The sequence below is a fragment of the Lagenorhynchus albirostris genome, chromosome X (genome assembly GCF_949774975.1).
Source record: "Lagenorhynchus albirostris chromosome X, mLagAlb1.1, whole genome shotgun sequence".
Taxonomy (NCBI): domain Eukaryota; kingdom Metazoa; phylum Chordata; class Mammalia; order Artiodactyla; family Delphinidae; genus Lagenorhynchus; species Lagenorhynchus albirostris.
In genome coordinates, this window is record NC_083116.1 from 115494494 (window position 1) to 115520699 (window position 26206).

Here is a 26206-nt window from a genome sequence, read left to right on the forward strand (position 1 = left end):
GCACGGTAGTCCTCCAACAGTCAGGGGCCCAGCCTGCCTGGGAGGGCTCGGGGCAAGCTGCAGACTCTGCTGATTTGAAAGCAGGATTTAAAGATCAAGGAGATCGGGGCTAGTTCTGGACTGTGGTAGTAGCCGTGCTGGTGGATGGGGGGATGGTGACAATGATACTGATGAACACTAATGCTTTCTGAGAGCTTAATATGCCCTAAGCACTTGTATTTACAGTTTCACCTAAGGGCCATATCTAGACCAATGATGACGACGATGGTGATACCGTTAGCTAATATTTATTAGGCATTTAGTATGTGCGAAGAGCTTTACAGATATTCTCGTTTAAGCTTCACATTACTCTATGACACATGTACTATTATTATCCCTATTTAATCTGTGAGAAAACTGAGGCTTGGACGCTTCCCCAGTGGTCACACTATTAAGTGCCTGCTAGGCAGGGATTTGACAGAATCCAGGCAGAGCTCCTTTTCTTACCACGCTCCTTTGTGCATCCCGGTAAGAACAGCTCCCAGTTTCTGGGCACCTAGATCCCTAGGTCAGTGCTCTTTCCTTCAGGTAGCCTTCCCTCTCAGTATTGAGTTGATGAGTGTCAGCTTGGGAGTCAGCCAGACTGGCCTCAAATCCAAGCACTGCTACTCAGCAGCTGTGACTTTGGACAGAGGTCTTAACCTCTGTGGGTCTTACTTTCTTCATCTGCAAAATGGGGGTATGTCTCACCTCCTAGGATTATTGTGAACATTAAATAACATTTGGAGAGTGTAATGCCAGGCAGGAGATAGGTGCTTAATAAATGGTACCTTTAGAAGAAAACAGGCTAGCCCATGAACATTTGTACAGTTCCCCAAACTGGGTGCACTTGAATTTTATAACTTGGTGTGTTTCCATTTGCTTCTGGGAGTTTGAGTTGCTGTGGCAGGAGTTCCTGGGTTGGCTGATTACGTGTATATGAATATAACTAGGCAGTTTACTGTTGAAATGGTGAAGAACAGCGTCATCATATGCCGCCTTCACAATTAGTGTTTGTGAAATGTCATCTATGTATTCTTTTTTTAGTAAGAAGTTACTTGTCCTACTAAAGACAGGATCTCATTTCTACTGAATTACCGGAAGGGGCATGTCTGCATGTGTAGACATAAATAATGGTTGGTAACTTATAACCTTTGCAGAAGATGAGAAATCAACGGCATGTATACCTGTTTCTAGTGTAATTTTTATAGGAAAGGAATGCTGCCCGTGGTTTTAGCCTGGTAGCGTTGCATGCACTCTGTCTCATCACCCACGTTAGGAAAGGTAGTGTGGTTGGTTTTCAGGCCTGTGTGCAGGAGACCTCATTAGCAGAAGAGGGAGAGCAGTAACCAGGGACAGGCAGGCTAGACTAGCTTGATTTGCTGTGCTCCTGCTGTGTGCTAGATACGGTTCAGCAGTGCCTGCCTGTGAGCTTTTATTGCATCGTCACTGTAAGAAAGGCACTACTGTTTCTCCATCTTGCAGAGGAGGAGTCTTAGAGCAGTTGCTATAGGACTTCGCTGTTGTGCTTTCCTTCTTCCAGTAACCCTATGAAATTGGTGTGGATTGGTGACAATTATGTGCCAGGTTCCAGGTTCCAGGGCGAGGAGGATGCGATCCGAGATCCATTATTGTTTGACCCAGTGTCAAAGTGCTATACTCTTCGTGATTGTTTGGACTTCACTCAATTCTGCACTTTAAAAAACAAAAACAAAAAACTGGCCATTCTCTGGGACTTCCCTGGTGGTTCGGTGGTTAAGACTGCGCTCCCAATGCAGGGCGCCTGGGTTTGACCCCTGGTCCAGGAACTAGATCCCACATGCATGCTACTACTAAGAGTTTGCATGCCACAACTAAGGAGCCAGTGAGCCACAACTAAGGAGTCCTCGAGCCGCAACTAAGGAGCCCGCCTGCTGCAACTAAGACCCGATGCAACCAAATAAATAAATAAATATTTTAAGAAAAACAACTGGCCATTCTCTTAGCTGTGCAATTGTGATTTAAGAAAATCATTCAGGAAGCATTTAAATCATTTAGTAATACTCTTATCACATCTACATTTTTCTGGGAAATTTAATTCAGTTAGCTGTTTTAAAGGAAACTTCTAGGAATTTAGCGTATTTTATAAAAACATAACAGCAGCTTAGATTTGTGTATATTCTTATGTAGTTCCCTATTTCTCCACTTTTCTTTTCAAGGACTTTTTGGTATCTGTATACATTTTTTTTTAAGAAGATGTTGGGGGTAGGAGTTTATTAATTAATTAATTTATTTTTGCTGTATTGGGTCTTCGTTTCTGTGCGAGGGCTTTCTCTAGTTGTGGCAAGCGGGGGCCACTCTTCATCGCGGTGCGTGGGCCTCTAACTATCGCGGCCTCTCTTGTTGTGGAGCACAGGCTCCAGACGCGCAGGCTCAGTAGTTGTGGCTCACGGGCCTAGTTGCTCTGCGGCATGTGGGATCCTCCCAGACCAGGGCTCAAACCCGTGTCCCCTGCATTAGCAGGCAGATTCTCAACCACTGCACCACCAGGGAAGCCCTGTATACATTTTTTTTAATGTATTTTGATACCTGGGTATCTACAACTTTATCCTATAATAGTCAATGGCCCTTGAACATAAATGCTAGTTCCAGGCCTGCCTCTTTACGAAGTATAAGTTATGACATCATCCTTGAAAGAGGCACATTGGAAGTAATGGATTTGATGGTGATAGGGTAATAGTGACTTTTTCTCTCCAATGAAAAGAGAACTTAAGCCAATTCAGAAGATTATAGTAGGTGAGAAGTGGATTAGATCAGTGGTTCTCAAAGGATGGTCCCCGAAAAAGTAGCATCAGCATCACCTGGGAACTTACTAGAAATACAGATTTTCAGGTCCCACCCAGACCCACTGAATCAGAAGCTCTTGGGGTGGGACCCAGCAACTTTTTTTTTTTAATTTATTTTTTGCGGTATGCGGGCCTCTCACTGTTGCGGCCTCTTCCGTCACGGAGCACAGGCTCCGGACGCGCAGGCTCAGCAGCCATGGCTCACGGGCCTAGCCGCTCCGCGGCATGTGGGATCTTCCCGGACCGGGGCACGAACCCGCGTCCCCTGCATCGGCAGGTGGACTCGTAACCGCTGCGCCACCAGGGAAGCCTCCAGCAACCTTTTTTAAATAAGCCCTCCAGGGAATTCTTTGGATATGTGCTAAAGCTTGAGCATCACTGAATTCATGCTCCCTACTCTGCCCCCCACCAAAAATTCTCAGGTAAGCTACTGGGAGAAATGACATCTTCCCAAACCACAAGTTGCAGTTGAAGCCACCTAGTTCTGCTCTCATCAGAGACAGAAAATGGAATAAATGGCCACTGAAGGGTCTCTGTAACCTTGCAATTATCTTGGGGTTAGTTCCTGCCTAGGTATTTGTTTCTAAAATAAATATCCCAAATAAATACTAGAACGCCATGTGGTAGCCAAAGAAAAAGAAGTCAGTAGTCAAAAAAGAACAAAAGCAATTCAGATCTTTACGGGAGATTAGAAAAGTGTCAGAGGATTGAATTCTAACCTACAGCTCTTTGCCTATTCCCGCATGCACACACGCACGCACACACACACACACACACACACACACACACACACCCTTCTGAGAGTCTCCGAAACCCTTCCTGTGCTCACCTCCCAGGCAGAATTCTCCCCAGACGCAGCCTAACATGGCTCCAGACTCCCTTGTCCCCCATCTCTCAGTTCCTTCTCTCATTTGCCCCCTCATGCAGCTTTTGCTCCCCTTTCCAGTGTCGACGTATCAAAGCTGATTCACTTCTTGAAGTCCTGAAACCCTTTCTGCCTACATTCTTCATCTGTATCACAAAAGCCCAAGAACTGATCCACCATGTTGGATGGCAGAATGGAGGAAGCTGAGAGGATAAAGATGATTCTCTTTCCGGTGGAGGAGAAAAAGCAAACCCATCTCTCTGTCTTGAAGCAAGTAGAGGGTTGAATTGGACCCCTGAGAGCTCTTCCACCCGAAATTCCATGATTTGGGATTTTGAAAGTGCCAATCATGCATTAAACTTACTTTTTAGGGTTTTTTGAGCATCGTACACTGGTATGATTAAGCCCTGGTTTTAACAGTATTGAGGATTGATTTATTAATATTCTCAGAGAGTGCCTTTAATGGTTTTGAACTTCATTTTGGAGAAAAATCACGTTTCCAGATAAGAATGTTCTTGACCTGTTAGTGCTGTGGCTTTTCATCACAGTTCACTGCATTACAGCAGTCATCCTGAAATACGGATGGATGCCAACAGGACCTACTAGGAATGGAGATTTAGCTCCACAGTGAAAGAAATTTAAATGGAAAGTTTAGTGACCCTATGGGATTGTAACTGGTTTTGAGATTTTAATTGGAAAATATGAGGCAGGAATATGTGACACTTTCTGAACAAAAACAATATACCCTTATGCAAAGATGAAAAAGGTTCTAGGTTCTGTCAACTGATTTTCAGTTCCCATTTGTAGGATTGCACTCCAATGAGATTTCAGGCTTTACCTCTTATTTTTCTAACATATTTTTGCATATACCATTACCCCTGCCTGGAGTTTCTACCTTCCTGCCCTTCGTTGATCTCAATCTGATCCTGCCTCCCCTCCCCCAGGAAAAGAGCAGAGTCTAGGAGAAATCACAGTGGATTAAGGGTCAGAGAGATAAGGAGAATCTGCCCACTGAATATGACAGTGACTGGGTCACTTGACGTTTTTGAGTCTCCGTTTCTTTAATCTCGAAGTATAACCCCCCTCCTAAAAATAATGGCCGTGAATATTTAATGAGCATTTATTACAATGGAAAGTTCTTCACATACATTATTTCATGTAATCACAATAACAGTTTATCACAACACATTATTTATTGACAAATTTTTTTCATCCCCTCCCCCCCTTTTTCTTCACAAACAGCAGACTTGTCAACATTCATTTTTGCTTCCCAGTTTTACACAATATAACAAAGCTCTTGAGATGGTGTGGCAAAGACACTTTATGGGGATATAGATGATTTTTACATAGTCAAATGAACCACTTGTATTTATGTTACATTAAAACTGCTGGGGCTTCCTGGTGGTGCAGTGGTTAAAAGAATCTGCCCGCCAATGCAGGGAACCCGGGTTCGAGCCCTGGTCCCGGAAGATCCCACATGCCGCAGAGCAGCTAAGCCCGTGCGCCACAGCTGCTGAGCCTGAGCTCTAGAGCCCGCGAGCCACAACTACTGAGCCCACTTGCCACAACTACTGAAGCCCGTGTGCCTGGAGCCCGTGCTCCACAACGGGAGAAGCCACCGCAATGAGAAGCCCGCGCACCACGACGAAGAGTAGGCCCCGCTCGCCGCAACTAGAGAAAGCCCGCGTGCAGCAACGAAGACCCAACGCAGCCAAAAAAATAAATAAATTTATTTGAAAAAAGCTGCTTTCTTGGAACCGGATATATCATCTGAATATTTGAGAGGAAAAAGTAAAACCAGTAACCTGGGAGACTTGGAAGAAGGCCACAGATGAGATTAACTAGGCTATGGATTTTAAACCCTGTTGCTGAACGCTGAGGTGGTTTTGTCTTTTTCTCTTTGAAAATTTCTTATTGCAGTATAATTCACATAACATAGCATAACATTCACCATTTTGAAGTGTGAACTTCAGTGGGTTGGGTCTTAGTACATGTGGTGTAACTGTCGCCACTGTTTAATACCAGAACACTGCGGTCATTACTGTGAATAATGCTGCCGTGAACGTTCGTGTTCAGTTTCCCTCCATTTCTACGTGTACCGATGCTTTCCTGAGGGGAACGCCTCCACCGAGCTGGGGCGAGGGAAGGGGGTGAGCCGTGGGAGAAACGGGGGGAAATGAAAGGTGCCACATCGTCAAGCTGACCGTGGCTGTGCAGCCAAACACAGTTGGGTGCTCGGACCCACGGGCCGTGTCCAGAGAGGGCGCGTGGCTCCCTGTGGCTCGGAGTATGTCACTGGCACTGTTGTCGCCTTCCTGTCTCAGTCAGAGCGAGCGCCTCGGGGCTCGCCCCTTTGTCCTCTGGATCATGTTTCCTGGCCTTGATGGGCAGCCTCTGCAGGTCTGGCCTGGTTACCGTCCAGGTGCTGGGATCGCTCCTTGTCGCCCGCTGCTGTTGGGGCAGTGGCGGAAGCCACTCTGGGGTGTGGTGACCGAGGGAAGCACACAGGCCATCACTGGGACACTTCTGGCTGAGGCTCGGGTGGCTGGCTGAGGGCCAGGGTCGCGAGCAGGAGAGACTGAGCCAACTAGTCTGGGGCGTCATCTGGGTCCCACATGCTGAGAGATCAGAAAGTGCTGCTTGTTGGCTTGTGGTTCGTCAGTGGACTGGTTTTCCGGCTCCATCGCTGTGTAACTAACCACACCAACACTCAGCGGTCTCGAATGCTGCCTTCTCTCTCAGGGATCTGTGTGCTGCCTGGGCTTGGCTGGGTGGTCCTCGCCTGAGATCTCTCCTGAGAGGGCAGCTGGAGGGCACAGTGCACACTCCGAGGCTGGCCCTTGATGCTGATGTTGGCTTGGAACTCTGCTGCACCTGATTGATGGGAGCCGTTCCCCAGGACCCGCTGTGGGACTTGGCATTCTCACAGCGTGGTGATGTGTTCCGAGAGGGTGATTCCCCCAAGCTAGAGTCCTGTGTCCCTTGGAAGTGTAGGAAACCGAGGCTTCTGAAGTTTAAATAGTGGGTCAGGTGATACAGAGGCTGTGGGAGTGATTGTCCCTGACCTGATGCTGTCATAGGATTGTGGGAAATAAGCAAATATGTGTCTTAACACTCAGGCCTGGCACACAGTAGGTGCTCGTGACCTCCACGTTTATTGAGTACTTAATGTGTACAGAATACTGTGCTAGGCTCTTTTTTTTTTCACACACACACACTGTATTTTATTTTTACAAGAGATAAACTGACACCAAGCATTGTAAATGGATGACCACAACAAAAGCAACAATGATTGCAATTACCAAACACGAAACATGATGTCATAATATTGACATTCGGTCCAGTAATCCTCCACTGTAACAGCTCCTTTACTCTGCAGTGAAAATTGATTTGTATATTTTTTGCCTCTGAGTCCTTGTGGGATTTTGTTTTTATTCAAACAGAAAGTCACAAAAATTATAATCATCCTCATCAGTTCACTCAGTCCCATGTAATTAATTTTTTTTATCTTGATCTTTTGTTAGCACTTTTATGAATTCATCAGTTTTCCATTAGAGTTCTGAAAATGCTTATTCATTCAGTTCAGCAGTATAGTCAGTTACCGAAACCTGTACTTGTCAGAGTCTTTTCCATGAATTCCTTGAAGATGAAACCCTTTCATACTAACATTTTTGCAAAAGCGTCAGAGTACACCCAGAACTGTCTGTAAATGACAAAAGACTTAAAACTGACCACAGTTAAAGTTTTGATGAAAGTTCATAATAATGCAGTTGACAAGGAAATTTAGTTATTTCTGAGATATACATTTTAAAGTAATAACTAGAATTATGATTTATAACATTATACCAGAACACATAAGATTTTTAGAAATTTCATGTAGTGTCTGAAACATTTATATTAACGTATTTCCATACAAATAACCCAAAGAAAGTTTAGTATTAGTTGTTTTTTGTTTGTTTGTTTGTTTATACTGCAGGTTCTTATTAGTCATCAATTTTATACACATCAGTGTATACATGTCAATCCCAATCGCCCAATTCAGCACACCACCATCCCCACCCCACCGCAGTTTTCCCCCCTTAGTGTCCATACGTTTGTTCTCTACATCTGTGTCTCAACTTCTGCCCTGCAAACCGGTTCATCTGTACCATTTTTCTAGGTTCCACATACATGCGTTAATATACGATATTTGTTTTCTTCTTTCTGACTTACTTCACTCTGTATGGCAGTCTCTACATCCATCCACGTCTCAACAAATGACTCAATTTTGTTCCTTTTTATGGCTGAGTAATATTCCATTGTATATATGTACCACATCTTCTTTGTCCATTCGTCTGTCCATGGGCACTTAGGTTGCTTCCATGACCTGGCTATTGTAAATATTGCTGCAATGAACATTGGGGTGCATGTGTCTTTTTAAATTATGGCTTTCTCTGGGTATATACTCAGTAGTGGGATTGCTGGATCATACGGTAATTCTATTTTTACTTTTTTAAGGAACCTCCATACTGTTCTCCATAGTGGCTCTATCAATTTACATTCCCACCAACAGTGCAAGAGGGTTCCCTTTTCTCCACACCCTCTCCAGCATTTGCTGTTTGTAGATTTCCTGATGATGCCCATTCTAACTGGTGTGAGGTGATACCTCATTGTAGTTTTGATTTGCATTTCTCTAATAATTAGTGATGTTGAGTAGCTTTTCATGTGCTTCTGGGCCATCTGTATGTCTTCTCTGGAGAAATGTCTGTTTAGGTCTTCTGCCCATTTTTGGATTGGGTTGTTTGTTTCTTTAACATTGAGCTGCATGAGCTGTTTATATATTTTGGACATTAATCCTTTGTCCATTGATTCGTTTGCAAATATTTTATCCCATTCTGAGGGTTGTCTTTTCGTCTTGTTTATGGTTTCCTTGGCTGTGCAAAAGCTTTGAAGTTTCATTAGGTCCCATTTGTTTATTTTTGTTTTTATTTCCATTACTCTAGGAGGTGGATCAAAAAAGATCTTGCTGTGATTTATGTCAAAGAGTGTTCTTCCTATGTTTTCCTCTAAGAGTTTTATAGTGTGCAGTCTTACATTTAGGTCTCTAATCCATTTTGAGTTTATTTTTGTGTATGGTGTTAGGGAGTGTTCTAATTTCATTCTTTTACATGTAGCTGTCCAGTTTTCCCAGCACCACTATTGAAGAGACTGTTTTTTCTCCATTGTATATCCTTGCCTCCTTTGTCATAGATTAGTTGACCACAGGTGTGTGTGTTTATCTCTGGGCTTTCTATCCTGTTCCATTGATCTCTGTTTCTGTGCCAGTACCATATTGTGTTGATTACTGTAGCTTTGTAGTATAGTCTGAAGTCAGGGAGTCTGATTCCTCCAGCTCCGTTTCTTTCCCTCAAGACTGCTTTGACTATTCGGGGTCTTTTGTGTCTCCATACAAAATTTAAGATGATTTGTTCTAGTTCTGTAAAAAATGCCATTGGTGGGCTTCCCTGGTGGCGCAGTGGTTGAGAGTCTGCCTGCCAATGCAGGGGACACGGGTTCAGGCCCTGGTCTGGGAGGATCCCACATGCCGTGGAGCAACTAGGCCCGTGAGCCACAATTACTGAGCCTGCATGTCTGGAGCCTGTGCTCCGCAACAAGAGAGGCTGCGATAGTGAGAGGCCCGCGCACCACGATGAAGAGTGGCCCCCGCTTGCTGCAACTAGAGAAAGCCCTCGCACAGAAACGAAGACCCAACACAGCCATAAATAAATAAATTAATTTTTAAAAAATGCCATTGGTAATTTGATAGGGATTGCATTGAATCTGTAGATTGCTTTGGGTAGTAGAGTCATTTTCACAGTATTGATTCTTCCAGTCCAGGAACATGGTATATCTCTCCATCTGTTTGTGTCATCTTTAATTTCTTTCATCAGTGTCTTATAGTTTTCTGCATACAGGTCTTTTGTCTCCCTAGGTAGGTTTATTCCTAGGTATTTTCTTCTTTTTGTTGCAATGGTAAATGGGAGTGTTTCCATAATTTCGCTTTCAGATTTTTCATCGTTAGTGTATAGGAATGCAAGAGATTTCTGTGCATTAATTTTGTATCCTGCAACTTTACCAAATTCATTGATTAGCTCTAGTAGTTTTCTGGTGGCATCTTTAGGATTCTCTATGTATAGTATCGCGTCATCTGCAAACAGTGACAGTTTTACTTCTTCTTTTCCATGTGCTAGGCTCTTTGAGGGCTACAAGAAGAAATGGGACATTCATGGGCCCTGCTGTCGAGAGGCTAATATCCTAATTGGACTGGAAAGGGGGGCCATGAGAGAGGGCCTATAAGGGTGGAGCTTCCTGTGCTTGAGGACCATGAACTAGAGAGGGAAGGACCCCAGAGCAGTGATGGAATTTAAAGGAAAGATTCACTTCAGCTTCAGTGGGGGTGGGGCGTGTGGGGAGCTGCCTTCCTTTCTTTACCTTTGAATTTCCTGCACAGATTCAGCAAGATAATGTCTGCAAAGATGTTTTAAAATATTCCTTGTTTTTTTAAAAATAAATTTATTTATTATTTATTTATTTTTTGGCTGCATTGGGTCTTCAATCCTGCGTGCAGGCTTTCTCTAGTTGCGGCGAGCAGGGGCTACTCTTTGTTGCGTTGTGCGGGCTTCTCATTGCGGTGGCTTCTCTTGTTGCAGAGCATGGGCTCTAGGCACGCGGGCTCAGTAGTTGTGGCTCGTGGGCTCAGTAGTTGTGGCTCGCGGGCTCTAGAGCACAGGCTCAGTAGTTGTGGCTCACGGGCTTAGTTACTCTGCCGCATGTGGGATCTTCCTGGACCAGGAGTCGAACCCGTGTCCCCTGCATTGGCAGGTGGGTTCTTAACCACTGCGCCACCAGGGAAGTCCTCCTTGTTTTTAAGGACACTTCTGATACATGGTTAAATGCTCCACAAATGGGGAGGTTTCCATCAATGGGACGTAATATTCATGGCCATTCATTCAGCAAACATTTGAATACCCTGTGCAAGGTGCTGAGGATTCGAGGGCAAGGAGCAGATGAACAGGCTCAGATAGTAGCATGTGGAGCAGTAACAACCATGGCAAACGCTGTGTGTGTGTGGGGTGCAGGCAGGTGGCCGATCTTTCCTTCTGCAGACATGTTTTGGGGCCCACTCTTTGAGCCAACACTTAGCAGAGCTCTGGATATCCAGAGAGGAGCCAGAGGCAGGGCCTTGCCCTGCAGAATCAGCATAGTCTAGAACAGCGGCTCTCAAGGTGTGGGCCCTGGACAACATTCTCTGGCCGGCCCCAGGCCCGCTCCATGAAACACTCTGGGGGTGCCGTCCAGCAGTCTGGGTTCACAAGCCTTCTGGGTGGTTCTGACCCACGTTCCAGTGGGAGGAGCATCAGGCTAGGGGCGTTCTCAGTCCTGCTGCTGCACATGAGCATCACACGGGAGCTTTCAGAGCACCAGCACCCTGGCCACACCTGAGACGACAAGGCCAGTCTCTGGGAGGGAGGCACAGGCACCTGTAATTGTTAAAGCTCCCCAGGTGATTGCATTGTGTAGCCACAGTTGAGAAGCAGTGGTCTCCATGCCCTTAGACAGATCATCACAGCACAAACGAGTCACCGTGGAGGTGTGAATGCATCCCTGCCTGCTGGCCCATAGAAGGACAGGCACCCCAGAGGAGGGGGCTGACAGGCATTGGACTTCCTATTTGATGAGCTCTTCATTCCCGGTTCCCTTTCTTTTGTCTGGACGTTGCAGTTGCATGGATGTGAGTTGTGATTGGGGACGTTACTTTAAAATTCATTTAATGCAATCAATTTTTAAAAGTTGAAAACAGCTGGCTTCCCCTAAAAACCTTGTATTTCGATAATGGTTATTACATACCATGAATAATTGACTAATATCAGCTCATTAATATTCTAGTGGGAGAGTACCCCAGGCTAATAAAATTCATTTTTAAATTAGTTTTTAAAAAATGTGTTGCCACAGCCCAAGGATAACGGGAAGTTACTCCAAGCCAGAGCAGTTCAGTGAAGTATGAAATTTTATGCTGTTCTGTTCACATAAAATAGTTGTTTGGCTGCTCAGTATCCTGTTTGATTCTCATTTCCTGTAGGGGTGAATTGCCCAGGAAAAGGCCTCCGTTTCCGGGGTGCACACTACCTGAGCGCTGTTGCCCTGGGAAGCATTACTACATCAAGACTGGGCCAGGGGTGGCTCTGACATGGGTTCCCCTTGTGCTTCTGGTAGGTAGGACACCTCTGGGAACATGTCCCCTGTTCCCCCTTTGTCTTTCGGTCCCTCCCAGGGCTTTACACTTGGGCCAGAGTTTTAAACATTAAACTTTCTACTTTGAGGTCATTGCAGAGAGACCCCGTGTACCCTCTACCCAGTTTCCCCCAGTGGTACTAACGTGCAGCACTGTAGTCCACTCTCACAGCTAGGGTTGCAGGCGCCGGCACAGTCGTCACTGCAAGGCCCCTTCGTGATGCCCTTTTGTAGCCACCACTTCCCTTCTGCCCCTCTTCCCTAACCCCTGGCAAGCACTGATCTCTTCTCCATCTGTTCTCATGGGGTTCAAGGATAAAATGGATCTCTGGTTTAATAACAGAGAGACGATACATGTGCACATGTAATACAAGGTACAAGGGACAAAGGACGACTGGGTACAACGCTAGGATTTCGGGCCATACAGAAAGAAGACTGCCTTGTGAATCGCATTCAGCATTAACTCTTGACTCTACCATGTCTTTAGAGGAGGTCTCCTGGTATTGTTAGCATTTGTGTATTAAGGTCAGTTGCCCTGGGTCTGTTAATCATAGTCTACCTTGATTTCTCTGGCTGTGTTGTTGTAGTGGTAATAACAGGTCAGGTCCACGCCCTCCAACACATAGGGAATGTCTGGTTTGTGCTCTACCCTTTCTTCCTTCGGGATAAGCCCAGGGCCTCTTGGCAGGGGTCCCTGGAGGGTCATCAGGGATCACAAGGTGGAAGTTGGAGATGTAAGTTAATTATTTGGCTTCTCTTCAAATGGATGTTCTGGAAATGATTGCTTGATAGTTCTCTTTTAATCAGGAGAGGCAGATGCTGTGTGGGGGAAGGAGGCCTTACCCCGGCCTTACTCACCCAGCAAAACTCAACCCTGTTTGGACTCTGAGAGTTTCCTTATTCATCTGTGTCCCAGAGCAGTTATGTGTGAAGGGTGAGAATCACAAGAGTGAGCCTGGAGGCTCCTGGTCCAGTACTGTTCAGTACGGTAGCCACCACCCTCATGTGGCTAGTGAGTGCTTGAAATGGGCCCAGTGTGATGGAGGAACTGAACTGTTCATTGCATTTAATTTTCATTATCTTAAATTTAAACAGACACACATGGCTTGTGGCTGCCATATGACGGCATAGACTCCAGGTTACCCACCTTGGGCTGTTTGGGTCACTCCACCCCACTCAGTGGGGCTAAAAAAGAATGGCTTGGCCCTGTTGCCCCCAGGGCCATCTGGCTACCCCCTTTCCCTACCCAGCGCCCAAACATTTCCAAACCATCAGTTTGAAGGGGAAGCAAATAATTAGCACATCTGTGCCCAGCTGGCCAGTGCCTGACTCACAGTAGTGCCTACTTGGTACTTCTCTAATGAGTTGGACTTGCACTTGTCTCCAAATTTGCATGCACATTCCTGGGACAAGGATGGGACTTGTTCCCGGCGTACAATACTGGGTCTCAGAAAGCCATGAAGGTTTCATTCATGGGTGCTAAGGTAGAGCTGTTAGTTTCCTCCTTTGCCAGAGAGCCGCATGGGAAAGCAGTAATTAAGAGTGTGGGTCCTGGAGTCAGGTTCTTAGGTTGGAATCTGGCGTCTCCACTTTCTGATGGTGTGGCCTTGAACAAGTTAACCTCTGTGCCTCCCTTTCTGTACCTATAAGACGAGGATCATAATAGTATCTCCGTCATCATGGGGTGATGGGGCCGAGTAAATTCAAGCAATGGACTTGGTTCGTAGATTGTAGCCTCCTGTTATGACGAAGCAGGTGATGACTAAGGAGCCTGATAATGAAGATTTTCTGGAAAGGAAATGATTTGAAGGTATGACTCTTACAAGTGCCCACAAGGGGGCAGCCTAAAATCATGCATGTCCCTGCAACAAACAGCCTTCTGTTAGTAAAGCCTCAAGGCAACATGGCCAGTTTCAAATGTGCTTGGCCCTTTTCCCTCAGTTTTTCTTTCTTTCTTCTGTTTGAACAACACTTTCGGTGGTTCTCAGGCAGTATCTTAGATCTAGAGGGTGACAGGTCACGCTTGAGCCGAGGAGTTGATGTGGGTGCTGATGTCAGCATCTGTCCAGGTGGCCTAGGCTTCTCTTTGTAGCTTTTCACACAGAACAAATCCTTATTAATCAAACGCTTAAGGTAGAGACTAGAGCTTGAAAATGTTTAGAGGATCATTGAAGAGAAACCTGGTTTTGTCTCCCTGCTCCCCTTCCGCTGCCCACGTGGCTGCCTTTGGGCTTTGTGTGTGCACCTTGAGGCCTGTGGGGGTGGGGTGTGGCCCGAGCGGGCGACCCAGAGATGCACACCCGCCCTTGGTTCGGGAGCCCTTCCCTCCCTGCAGGGAGACTGAGAGCGCTCTGCAGCCAACCAGAATGAACTTAGGGTTCCGCCAGCCAGAAACTGTGGGGTCTTGAAGGTGAGTGGGGTTTAAAAAGGTGCGAGGCAGGGAGATCGGCTCTGTGCTTTGTGACTGCCTGGAGGGGTGGGATAGGGAGGGTGGGAGGGAGGGAGACGCAAGAGGGAAGAGATATGGGAACATATGTATATGTATAACTGATTCACGTTGTTATAAAGCAGAAACTAACACACCATTGTAAAGCAATTATACTCCAATAAAGATGTATTAAAAAAAAAACCTCATTGTGGTAGCCCCCTTGAATAAAGTCTTCCTTACTACCTTTAAAAAATAAAAAGGTGCAAGGGATGTGGGGAAAAGGGGTCAGATTGGGGAGGCCAGCATTGATGAGTTGAGAAATTGGGCCTTTAAATTCTTGATGCTGTTCATGTCTTCAGTAGCATTGTAATGATTAAGAGTTGACAAAACCCAAATGAACTTATTTACAAAACAGAAATAGACTCACAGACATAGAAAACAAACTTATGATAAGCAAAAGTGATGGGGGGAGGGATAAATTAGGAGTTTGGGATTAACAGATACACACTACTATACATAAAATAGATAAACAACAAGGACCTACTGTATAGCACAGGGAACTATATTCAGTATCTTGTAATAACTATAATGGAAAAGAATATGGAGCAGAATATATATATATATATATATATATATATATATATATATATATATAAAAACTGAATCACTTTGCTGTACACCTGAAACTAACACAACATTGTAAATTAACTATACTTCAGTTTAAACAAAAAAGTTGACTAAAAACAAACATGGGGAGTGGCACTTGGAGTCAGGTTTATTTTCCAGGACTTCTCTCTTGAGCTTTAATATACCTGCTGCATAATCCAGGCTGCAAAATTAGATGCTCATGGGGAATCGTGACAAGCCATTGTTTATCACGTGCATCCTCATCTGCATTCCTGCTGCCTGCACTGCGGTCCAAGCCTCCAGGTCCCTCTCCTGGGCAGTGGCAGGAACATCCCTAACAAGGGCACAGCTCACTGTGGCAGCGAGGCACACTATGAAGTCAGCTGTGACACTACCACGGAGGAGGGCCCAGGCGCTGGGAAGGTGAATCCAGTTGTAGTAACACTAAAGCCGATTTCTCCAGAATGCGGTCCTTGACCATTATATAAGTAATACTCATGAATGACCAGTTGTGACCAAGTGCAATAAATTATTTTTAATCCTAAAACTGCCATGAAGGTCATTTAATCTTTGATTCAGACAGCACTTTAGGGTCCTGTAGAAGATGGGTGGAGATGCGGAGCTCCTGGGATGTTTCCCGGACTTGGGGGGAATTGCCATTTGTTCCATTTTATTTGTTGTGGATATTTAAGTCACAAGTACAGTAAGTCCCCTACATACGAACCTTCAAGTTACGAACTTTCAAAGTTGTGAACGTGCGTTCCATCAACGTCAGGCGTGAGTGAAATTGCAGCTGGCCCTCCGTCTCCTATTACTGACGATCCTTCAGCTCTACCACCTCCCACCTCCTCTCCCTCCTCCAGTCAGTAACTCTTCCTGCGTCTTCACTCGATGCCAGCCCCTGTACGCCAGCTGTTGTACTGTACTGCTGTACTTTTCAAGGTACTGTGCTGTAAGATTAAAAATGTTTTCTTTACTTCTTGTGTTTGTTTTTTATGTATTATTTGTGTGAAAAGTGTTATAAACCTGTTACAGTATGGTACTATATAGCCGATTGTGTTAGTTGGGTACCTAGGCTAACTTTGTTGGATTTATGAACAAATTGGACTTACGAACGTGCTCTCGGAACAGAACTCGTTCGTATGTAGGGGACTTACTGTAAACAGGAGTACGTTATATTCCTTCTTTGTGATTCTAAAATGCTAAGATTGATATGGGAGCAAACTTAGCGGAAACGAAATCAAACTTGAGTGTTGTATTTTCTCAGTGTTCACCCGAGGAGCTCATACATGTCCCTCAGCAGTTGGCTCCTTCCAGAAAGTCAGATGTTCACTGTCTGTGTAATAATCGTGTCTACTTTTGTGCTTCTGCCTTCCCCTGGGAGCCGGACGGGGGGAGGCCCAGTGGGCTCTCTGCACGTTGCCAGACCTGTCACTTATTGCACCTTCTGACCCCTGTGAGGCCAGGCCTGGGGACGGAGGACTAGGGAGAGGGTTGGTTCTCTGGGGCTGGCATTGGGCCACTACCAGCCCAGCTTGGTGGGGGAGCCACTGCCCCTCGGCTCTCAGGATCGGGCCGTGTGTGTGGTACGGAGCACTGCTGTTGGATGATGTGTGCGTGCGGCCAGACCCAGGGTGCAGGCCAAGGGGGTCCCTGGCACTCAGCGGACGGGGAGAGTGAAGTCTTTCATCGTGTTTTCTCTCTTGTAGGCATGGATGGATTTTTAAAATCTGATGAGAGACAACGACTAGCTAAAGAAAGACGAGAAGAAAGAGAAAAATGTCTTGGTAAGTTGTGCACTTTGGCTGTTTAGGTCTAAGGGAGTGGAGATGTGATGATGTCTTTTCTCAAGACCCTTAGAAATTTGTGACTGAATGGGAAGAGAACTGGGACAGTTGCTAGGTGAACGTGGAAAACTGGGAGCAAACCCGCACTGCCACTGGCCCGTTCACAGTTGTTATATAATTCTCAGGACAGTTGATTTACTCCCTGAGCGTGCGTTGAACCTCTGTTACTGGCACTGTGCTAGAGCTGTGGGTAGGATGCTGGAGAACGAGACAGTCACCGCCCCCGCCCGCTCAGGCGGCCTCTTCCCAGGGCAGCTAGAAGGGCCATGCTCGGGGAAATGGAGGAAATCGGCACCGAAGGCCATTTCTGTATTAGGACAGGGAACCCACTGAGAAAGGCTGTCATACCTCTTGCAGGCTATGGACAGATTCGTCCAACCTGTTCCCCACAGGGTGCCACGAGGAAGGTGGAGTGGCTTCCCCAGGGCACTGAGACAGATGAGGAGCTTTCGAATCCTACTCCTTGAGTGCCTCCTGCTGGTCGGCCCAGACATTGCATCCTCCAGGGAACCCTTGCCTGCCTGGCCAGGTGGAGTTAAGGCCCTTAGTAAATGTCTCAGGAAGGAGGCCGGCCGATCCTGTTCATCGTCTTCTGTTTACCCTCACCCAGCTCAGCGTCTGGTGCGTGGTGTGTGTACAGCTAACGTGTCTCGAGTGAAGATACCCTGATAGCTCTCATTTCTCAATCCTGCGTGTGGCCTAGCCATTGGGATGAGTCTGACTTGATGGCAATGACAGGCAGAGCTCCCACGTGCAGGGGCAGTGAGTGGCCACTTTCCGTGCATTGTCTCATTCGGTCTCCACAACACTGTGATGTTGCACATGCGACATCTCCACAGAGGAGGAAACTGAGGCAGAGAGATGACGTGGTTAATATGTCCAGGGTCACCCAGCTAGTGGCGGAGGCGCCAGAATGCTTCATCTCAGTCACTTCAGCCTATGATCCCACCGGGCTCTTTTTTGGGGGTCACTCTTCTGCGTTTTTGGTATTAATCCAAATGGTGTGGGGTGCTCTGGTAATGACACCTCTCTTCTGCCTTCCTTCCCCCAGCTGCCCGAGAGCAGCAGATCCTGGAGAAACAGAAGAGAGCCAAGCTCCAGTACGAAAAGCAAATTGAGGAGAGGTGGCGGAAGCTGGAAGAGCAGCGGCAGCGAGAGGCGCAGAAGAGGGCCGCCGTGGAGGAGAAGAGGAAGCAGAAGCTCCGGGAGGAGGAGGTGAGGGCTGGGCCCCAGCCGGCTCCGCAGTTCACGCTAGAACAGGAACAAAGAGACAGATCCATTCAACTTAGCTGGGGAGTCTGTGCTTCCGGGACAGACACGAGGCTGGAGGACGGGCTGTGAGGGTGGAGGATAACATGACCTTGTATTCACTGCTGGAAAATCAAATAGTCTACCTTCCGATACAGACATGCTAGTCTGTTTATATTTTAATGCATATTCTTGCTTTAATCATCCTTTCTCTCCAGTTATCTTTTAAAAAAGAAATGGAATGTAATTATCCCGACAGAGTCCTTTATTACTAAACTCTGAAAATATATTTAGAAAGCATATTTGGGGTACAGATTTTCTTAACAAGTGTATTTTAAGGGTGTAATCATAGCCTTGTATCAGGTGATGATCATTTTTTATTCATAAAGTATAGTGACTCGTCATTTATTTTTATTTTTTTACCACTTGTAAAAGCATAAATGTATTACAAATTTTAATACATGATTAGTAAGCAAAAAGGTAAATATTTATTGTAAGTAGTAATAGATGGGAATGATATTTGAATGAATTACCCTTGAATGAAGGATTTGTTTAATTTTTTTAATTTTCTAATTTTTTTTTTTTGCGGTACACGGGCCGCCCACTGCTGTGGCCTCTCCCATTGCGGAGCACAGGCTCCGGACGCGCAGGCTCAGCGGCCATGGCTCACGGGCCCAGCCGCTCCGCTGCATGTGGGATCCTCCCGGACCGGGGCACGAACCTGCGTCCCCTGCATCGGCAGGCGGACTCCCAACCACTGCGCCACCAGGGAAGCCCCTTTAACTGTATATTTTTTAATTCTTTTTTTAAATTGGAGTACAGTTGATTTACAATGCTGTGTTAGTTTCAGGTATACAACAAAGTGATTCAGTTATACATATATTCATTCTTTTTTAGATTGTTTTTCCTTTTTAAAATCTTACTAAATTTTTAAATTTTATTTTTTTAACATCTTTATTGGAGTATAATTGCTTTACAATGTTGCGTTAGTTTCTGCTGTATAACAAACTGTGACTCATCATTTAGTATGAACAATATAGAGGTTTGTTAATCGCCAACACTATAAGATACAGAGATGTTGGTATAAATTCAGTATTTTTTAAATCTATGAATTGTTATCACTGTCTTTACCCTTTTGTCTTTTTTTAATTGAAAAAAACCACAAAAATGCTCACATACACAGAATTAGACCCATCTTTGCCCACAGAGCACAGGCTTAAGTGGCGGCTTCTTTGTTCCTCTTGGTGAATGGAGGCCTGAGCCAGGGTCTTAGCCACAGTCGCTGTTGCTCTCGCAGCCCGATCACTGTCTGCCTTTGTCAGCTCCTGGTGCAAATCCTAGCCCTCCCACTAAGCAGCTGGCAGCCAGGGCCAAGTCTCAGACCCCTCTAGCTCGGTCTCCTCAGCCCAAAACAGAGGTGGTCACAGGAGTTAAAAGAGGTGACTTCTGAAAGTGCCAGCAAAGCGCCTAGCACAGAGTAGTCGCTCAGAAATGTTAGCTTCCCTTCAGTGTCTTCAGCTGACCCTGGCTGAAGCAAGGTCAAGAGAGAGCTACCCAGGAAAGATTATGGCACAGAGTGTAGAGACCAAGAGAAAAGCCACAGTGCGTTGGGGCTGTTTCAGTGACGGGGCGGATCTCTCCTTTCTCAGCCTGGGTATTTGTCGTGAGTGCTGGACTTGCCCCTTAACTTCCCATCCTCCCTTCCTTGACTCACAGCTTCTCTCTTTTCTCCCTGCTCTCTCCATTTCCACTCCTGACCTCCTGCGGGATTGCTGATTGCAGGGAATGTGTGTCACTGCCTTTTCCAGGAAGGGGTGCTGTGAAGTCACGGGAGACGCTTCCTGAGCCTCTGCCACACCTGACAGTGTCACACGGGTCCACCTTTGAGGGACCCGTGTGACAGATGAGGGGATGTCATGCCAGGTGATTGGTCCTGATGCAGCTGACTCGTTAGTGGCTGTGCTTCGGACAATTTCCTGTTTGCTTTGTGTGCTCCCTTTCACCCCTGGTGTGGTGATGGTGGGGAGTGGGGCAGGCTGCCTGCCCGTGGTCAGCACGAACACAGATCGAGCTTGCGCCCCTCTTCTCCCCACACACGGCAGGGCAGGGCTGAGAGCTGGGCCCCCCATGGGTGTAGAGCAACCGGAGGAAGCAGTGGGCTCCCTCCACCACCTGCTCCTGCCCTCTGAGCCCCCGGAGACCCAGGTGGAGCTTAGGGACTCTTGCCATTCAGGCTGGCCTGTTAGTCACCTCATCATCAGTGCTCTGCTAGTGCAGAGGTCCGACTGGCATTCTCATGGGTGATCTTTGGAGAGGACAGATAGGTCTCTGCTGCGGGAGCCCGTTCCAAAGGAAAGCCTTTGCATTTGCCCCCGTGGTTCACTGGAGATCTTTGGGAGGGCTGCTGCCTGCTTGGCACATGGCTGTGGAGACTCTCCATCCTCTTCTCAGCGCCAGATTTAAGTCCTTTTTGTCAGGGCCTGTCTCTGTCAACCAGGGAGAAGCCTCCGCAGGAAGATGGTTCGTTCCATTTTGCTTCTGTAGCTTGTTGGAAAGTGTTTGCATTGCCCACAAACTCCTGCCTCTGTGGGTCTGATATTAGGAGCTCATAAGAGGCGTGTTGACCCCTCAACCCCCCGCCAGCCCTGCCCTGGCTCCATGTGCCTAGGACTGTTTCCATGATGTCGCTCTTGGTAACGCCCCACATCTGTGTGGGTGAGCCCCAGACTCGGCCTGGAGGCCTCCTCTCCACCAACACAGAAGTGGGCATCACAGCTGGCCTAGCTCCCAGAGGTGTCGAGGGCTGGAAGCTGGTCAGGCCTGTCCTTGCGAAGGAGGAGTCCAGTGTCCACTTGACACTCTGACCTTGAGCTCATTCTCGCTGGAGGCCCGCCTTCTCCTACAGGTGGGTTCTTCCAATCTTCACATGCCACACAGCTCCCAAGAATCAAGCTTCTGGAACAAGCTTTTGTCATCTGCCTGGGTTAAGGCTGACAGCACAATGCGCTCACCCCTTCTCCACTCAGGGAAGTATAGCTTCGTGACTAGGGGCCCTGGAAAATGGTATTTGGTGAAGCCACCTCCATGTTCCTCACGCGAAACAGAAGACCAGGAAAGACCTCTTTCAAAGAGCACCTTCATCTCTGTAAGTTACTTGAACACATCACAACTTCTCATATTCTTCTTACTTGATACCTAACAAAACCCACCAGGCTGGGTGTAAAAATGAGAACTTTCTGAACTCAACTAAGCGAAAACTTCACTAAGCCGAGAGCTGACTGCTCTCGGAGGGCATTGGCTGGCATGGGGCATGGTGATTACGTGGCTTTCTGGCCAGATGTGGACGTCTGTTTGCAGGGAGAAGGGCCCTCCACGGAGCCCTGCTTAGGACCATTTGGGGGCTTGTCCCCATGCTGTCATCCCCAGAACACATGTAGTAAGGGCAGTGGGAAAGGCACAGTCAGCCCTCCACTCCTGCCTGAGACAGTTGTCTGGGTAACAGTGGCCAGGCCAAGCCCTGCTGGAGGCCTTTCATACTGCCCGGCCAGCTCAGTGCATCCCCTTGGTCGTGGATCTCCTCTAAGTTCATCCAGGCAGGTCTAGGGCCAGAGCTCAAGGGGTCAAGGGTGAGTTGCCCTCATTCCTTCCTTCCACTAAGCCCCACCCAATAGAGGATATTCTAGGGACAATAATCTGCGTTGCCCTTTCCCCCTCCTCTGTTGATCATCACATGATCCTCAGGAGAGCCAGAACTTGGCAGGAATTGCAGTATGCAGTATGCAGCTGTGATATTTATTAACACCGTTCTTCTGATGTGATTGAACTTTCTCGCACACGCTCTCTCACGCTCAGCCTTTCCTCTAACCAGTGGTTCTCAGCACCATCCCAGCACCAGCAGCGCCCGCATCTCCTGGGAACTTACCAGGAATGCATTGTCAGCACGTTCACCTCAGACCCGCTGACTCAGAAACTTTGGGGGCGGGGCTCAGCAACTGGTGATTTAACAAACCCTCCAGGTGATTCTGATGCAGACTCACTCCCATTTGAGAACTAGTGCTCTAAACTGCCATGTTAGCAATCCTCCTCTTCAAACCTAGATTCAGTTAGCACTGGTTAAGGACTTACTATGCTAGTTGTTATCTTGTCGACTAGAATGATCTGTAATATAGGTAATATCATACCCATTTTATAGACAGGGGAACCGATGCCCAAGGATGACATTAAACGATTAACTCAGGGTCATGGGACTAAGTAGCAGGCAGAAGTGGGATTTGAATTCACATCTGCTGATTCCAAACTAGGATTCTTTGCATTCCATCACATGAAGGAACAGAAAGATACACACACATGCTAGGTAATACGGGACTATATGGGACTAACCTCTAATAAGAGTGAAGTGAACCAGTTTTGGTTTTGACATGTTTGAAACATCCCATTCTGACAGCTTGGGTTTTATAAGTTCCCTTACCGTAGAGCTTGGTTACCACCTATTTTTAATCATCTCTCCAAAAGTGGGTGACACAGAGTGACTGTGTCTTCTCTCAGGGATAGCATCATTTTCGTAAGTCTACGTACAGTTCAAAGGAATAAATCTCTAATGGTAGAATTTGGAGCAGCTCAGTGGGTTAGGGGTAGATGACAGAGGTATTTTTTTCTAAAGGTAACCAAAAGGCTCAGGAGTAGGTCTGGCTTTGGATGAACATTCCCTTAAAACTATGCCCCTAGATAGCTATTCAGTGATTCGGTTGGCTGTGAGTCTTGGTGTTCTTTGTTCTCATTGTCTCCTAGTAGATGAAGGACTTTTTTTTTTTAATAAATTTATTTTTTATTTATTTATTTTTGGCTGCATTGGGTCTTCGTTGCTGTGAGCGGGCTTTCTCTAGTTGCGGCGAGCCGGGGCTACTCTTCATTGTGGTGCGTGGGCTTCTCATTGCAGTGGCTTCTCTTGTTGCATGCAGAGCACGGGCTCTAGGCACACAGGCTTCAGTAGCTGTGACACGCGGGCTCAGTAGTTGTGGCCCGCGGGCTCTAGAGCACAGGCTCAGTAGTTGTGGCGCACAGGCTTAGTTGCTCTGTGGCATGTGGGATCTTCCCGGACCAGGGCTCGAACCCATGTCCCCTGCATTGGCAGGCGGATTCTTAACCACTGCGCCACCAGGGAAGCCCAAGGACTGTCTTGTGAGGTCTTTCTGACATGTAGGCAATCTCCCATAACCCACTCAATACTAAATTCACTCTGAGGTGAAAGATTTCAACACTTAAATTAGGTCATTGGTGGGAGGGAGGGGATATGGGGATATATGTATATGTATAGCTGATTCAGTTTGTTGTACAGCAGAAGCTAGTACAACATTGTAAAGCAATTATACTCCAATGAAGATATAAAAAAATCAGATCATTGGTTAAATAATAGATGTTAAATCCATATAAAGGAATACTATCGAGCCCCAGTCTTGAGTGATCAGACTTCAGTCCTCAAATAGTCAAGAAGTTCTAGTTCCTCCAAGCCCTCATCTTTTCTCAGACAAACCGCTGGGGCTGGCTGTCAGGATTTAATGGGCCAGGGTCTTGAGAACAGGATTCTGCCAGGACGTGCACACTCATGATTGTAGAGTCTCAGCCAAAAACTAGAGCGCAGTTAATAGCAAATGCAAACCTGAGACTTACAGGAGGAAAGAAATCCCCTTTCTGCTCACAGGTCCCTGGAGAAGCTGTCTTTTAGCAAAGCGCTATTCGGAGGAAAAATTATGCAGAGGAGGCTGAGATGTGGAGAATGCTCATCTCATCCCTCTGGTGTGGACAAAAGGGATAGATCCAGGCACCTCCTAAGTGACCTTTTTGTGTTTCTAGTGAGTGAAATAAAGGAGCCTTTCCCCGATCCTTAAGTCACGGTCACTCAGTTGGTGCTGCCCTAAATTAATTTTGCTTGTTTGTTTATTTAAGCCATGAGAAAATAGCATCTTTTTGTTTTGAAGTTGGGCTAGGATTAGCCCAGTTCCTGCAGCACCTCAGGGTGGGGTTTTATGAGGGTGAAAAGGTGTCTGTGTAACCGCTTACCCTGTGGGCCTTCTCCAGTGGAGGCAGGGAGCGGATTTGGTATTTGCAGTGTCATTGCAGTGCCAGGGAAAGACTTGCCAGCCGTCAGGCCCAACTTTATGAAAAGAACAATTTGGTGAATACAGGGGAGTGCTTTTGATAAATGCTCTGTTAGGAGAGAAGCCTGGTGGTTTTTCTCTTCTGGCTAAAAACTGTTTAGTTCTTCCTCCCTCCCCCCGCCCCCCCCCCCCCGCGTCTAGCTCTGAGAATGCACAGATGCTTGATTTTGTGGACAGAAGTTTCTCTACTTTCCTCTCTTGAATTTTGAAATATGCAGTATTATCCCCAGATACTACGTAGCAGAAAAGTGTTATAATGTAGAAAACAATTAATTCCCCTTTAAGACGTTCTAAGAGGAAAATGGGACTTTGCAAAATGGACTTCAAAGTCATGGTGTATCCCCCCAAAGAGTTATGCTTAAGGCTATTAAAATTCAAATTATATTTCGGTTTACTCAAATCATAGTCCTTGATGCTTGTCAACAAGAGAGGATGCAGTTGGTTCTAGAGCACAATTCCAGTTCTACTGGATGGGACAGGCCTCAAGGAGTTAATGCTTGTCTGGCATTATTCTTAAACAAATCAAGGCCTGGCTGCGGCAGCAGCCTCTCCCCTGAGAGGGAAGAGGTGCTGGGGCTGGGAGCCAGCGCTAGCCGCCTTGTTTACTCTCCGCCCACTAAGAAGGCGCTGGCGTGGTGGGGAGAGCACAAGTGCCTGGGTTTTGGATGCTGAGCAGAGAGACCCGTCTGGTGACTCACCTCCCCACCCCCACCCCGCGCGGAGGTGCAGCAGTGCCGCGGGGCTGGGTGGTTAATCTTGCTCTCTCTTGCGTGAACCGGGCAGGAGCGGCTGGAGGCGATGATGCGCAGGTCCCTGGAGCGCACACAGCAGCTGGAGCTGAAGAAGAAGTGCTCGTGGGGAGCATCACTGGCCGCAGGGCCCGGAGGACGCGATGGTGAGTGAAGGGCTGTCCCTGCATCGCAGGGCCCGGTGGGGAGATCTTGGGGCAGGAGGGAGATCACGGGCAGACTGGCACCCGCAGGATCTGGGGGATGCTTTGTAGCCATCTGCAGGTACCTTTTTCGGATGTGATGTTTAAAGCTGCCAAGCTTCCTGTGTATGCATTTCTTGCGAAGGGGATCTGTTCATTCTTCTTGCTCACAAACAGCAGTTGATACAGTAACTGGGCTTTGAGGTAAAACAAAAGAAAAACAAAGAAAATGAATGTAGAGCCTGGTTAACCGGATCCACCTAGCAAGCCCAGAGGTAACCTAATTTCAGGGAAGGTCAATGACAGTAGGCTCAGTCATGGCTGCAGCATGACGGGGAAAGGCTGAGCAGCAGTAACCCCCCTAAAAGGAGCTGGGGTTCTTCCCTCCACATTATTTATTTTTGTTGCTCTTTCAGTTTTGTTTTAAGGTGACTGATTTATTTCATTATCCAGTTCACACTCATCTTTAAATTTTCAAATGTTTAATGTATGGATTGTTACTAGTCCCTGGGTGGTTTTGCCCTCTTTTTAGTGTCTTTTCTGTGTCTGCCATTCTGTTATGCAGGAGCTGTATACCAGCTCTTTCTGAGAGCAAATGGGTTTGCATGAGTGGTACAGTTTCTTGACTTTGCTGTATTGTGCTTTTAACCTTTTGTCAGTGAATATACTTTTCTTTTCTTTTCTTTTTTTTTTTGAGACGTCAACAACCCATCTCAGTTACTTTTTCTAATTTCCTAATAGAAACTAGAATCAACCAGAAATTGGGACTTTTTTCTTTTACCTGTCTTTGCTCTGATTTTTTTTTTTTTGCTGTGTAGGTGAATCAGGAAATACCCCACCCCCTCCTCTAGGTTTAGCAACCAGCACCCTCCCTCCGGACCCAGGGACCACTGCCGCCGCTGCTGAGTCCACCAACGGTATATCCGAGCATCACTGTGCCATGGCATTTTGTGATGACTGTCCCGGTCACCCTCCTCCATCACTGTGTCTGTCTCAAGCACTTTTACAATTG

At 46.7% G+C, this 26206-nt stretch overlaps 1 protein-coding gene across 3 annotated transcripts in view; it reads left to right on the forward strand.

The window, feature by feature from the left end:
* Window positions 1–26206, forward strand: part of MAP7D2 (MAP7 domain containing 2) — a 118259-nt gene that overhangs the window by 45812 nt on the left and 46241 nt on the right. For 2 of the 3 annotated variants that reach the window (XM_060136863.1, XM_060136865.1), the window contains 4 exons: window positions 16723–16800; window positions 17912–18075; window positions 25047–25158; window positions 26013–26111. In XM_060136863.1, the coding sequence (XP_059992846.1) occupies window positions 16723–16800; window positions 17912–18075; window positions 25047–25158; window positions 26013–26111 (453 nt within the window). The remainder of the gene's footprint in view (window positions 1–16722; window positions 16801–17911; window positions 18076–25046; window positions 25159–26012; window positions 26112–26206) is intronic. The other variant, XM_060136864.1, reaches the window with a different exon arrangement.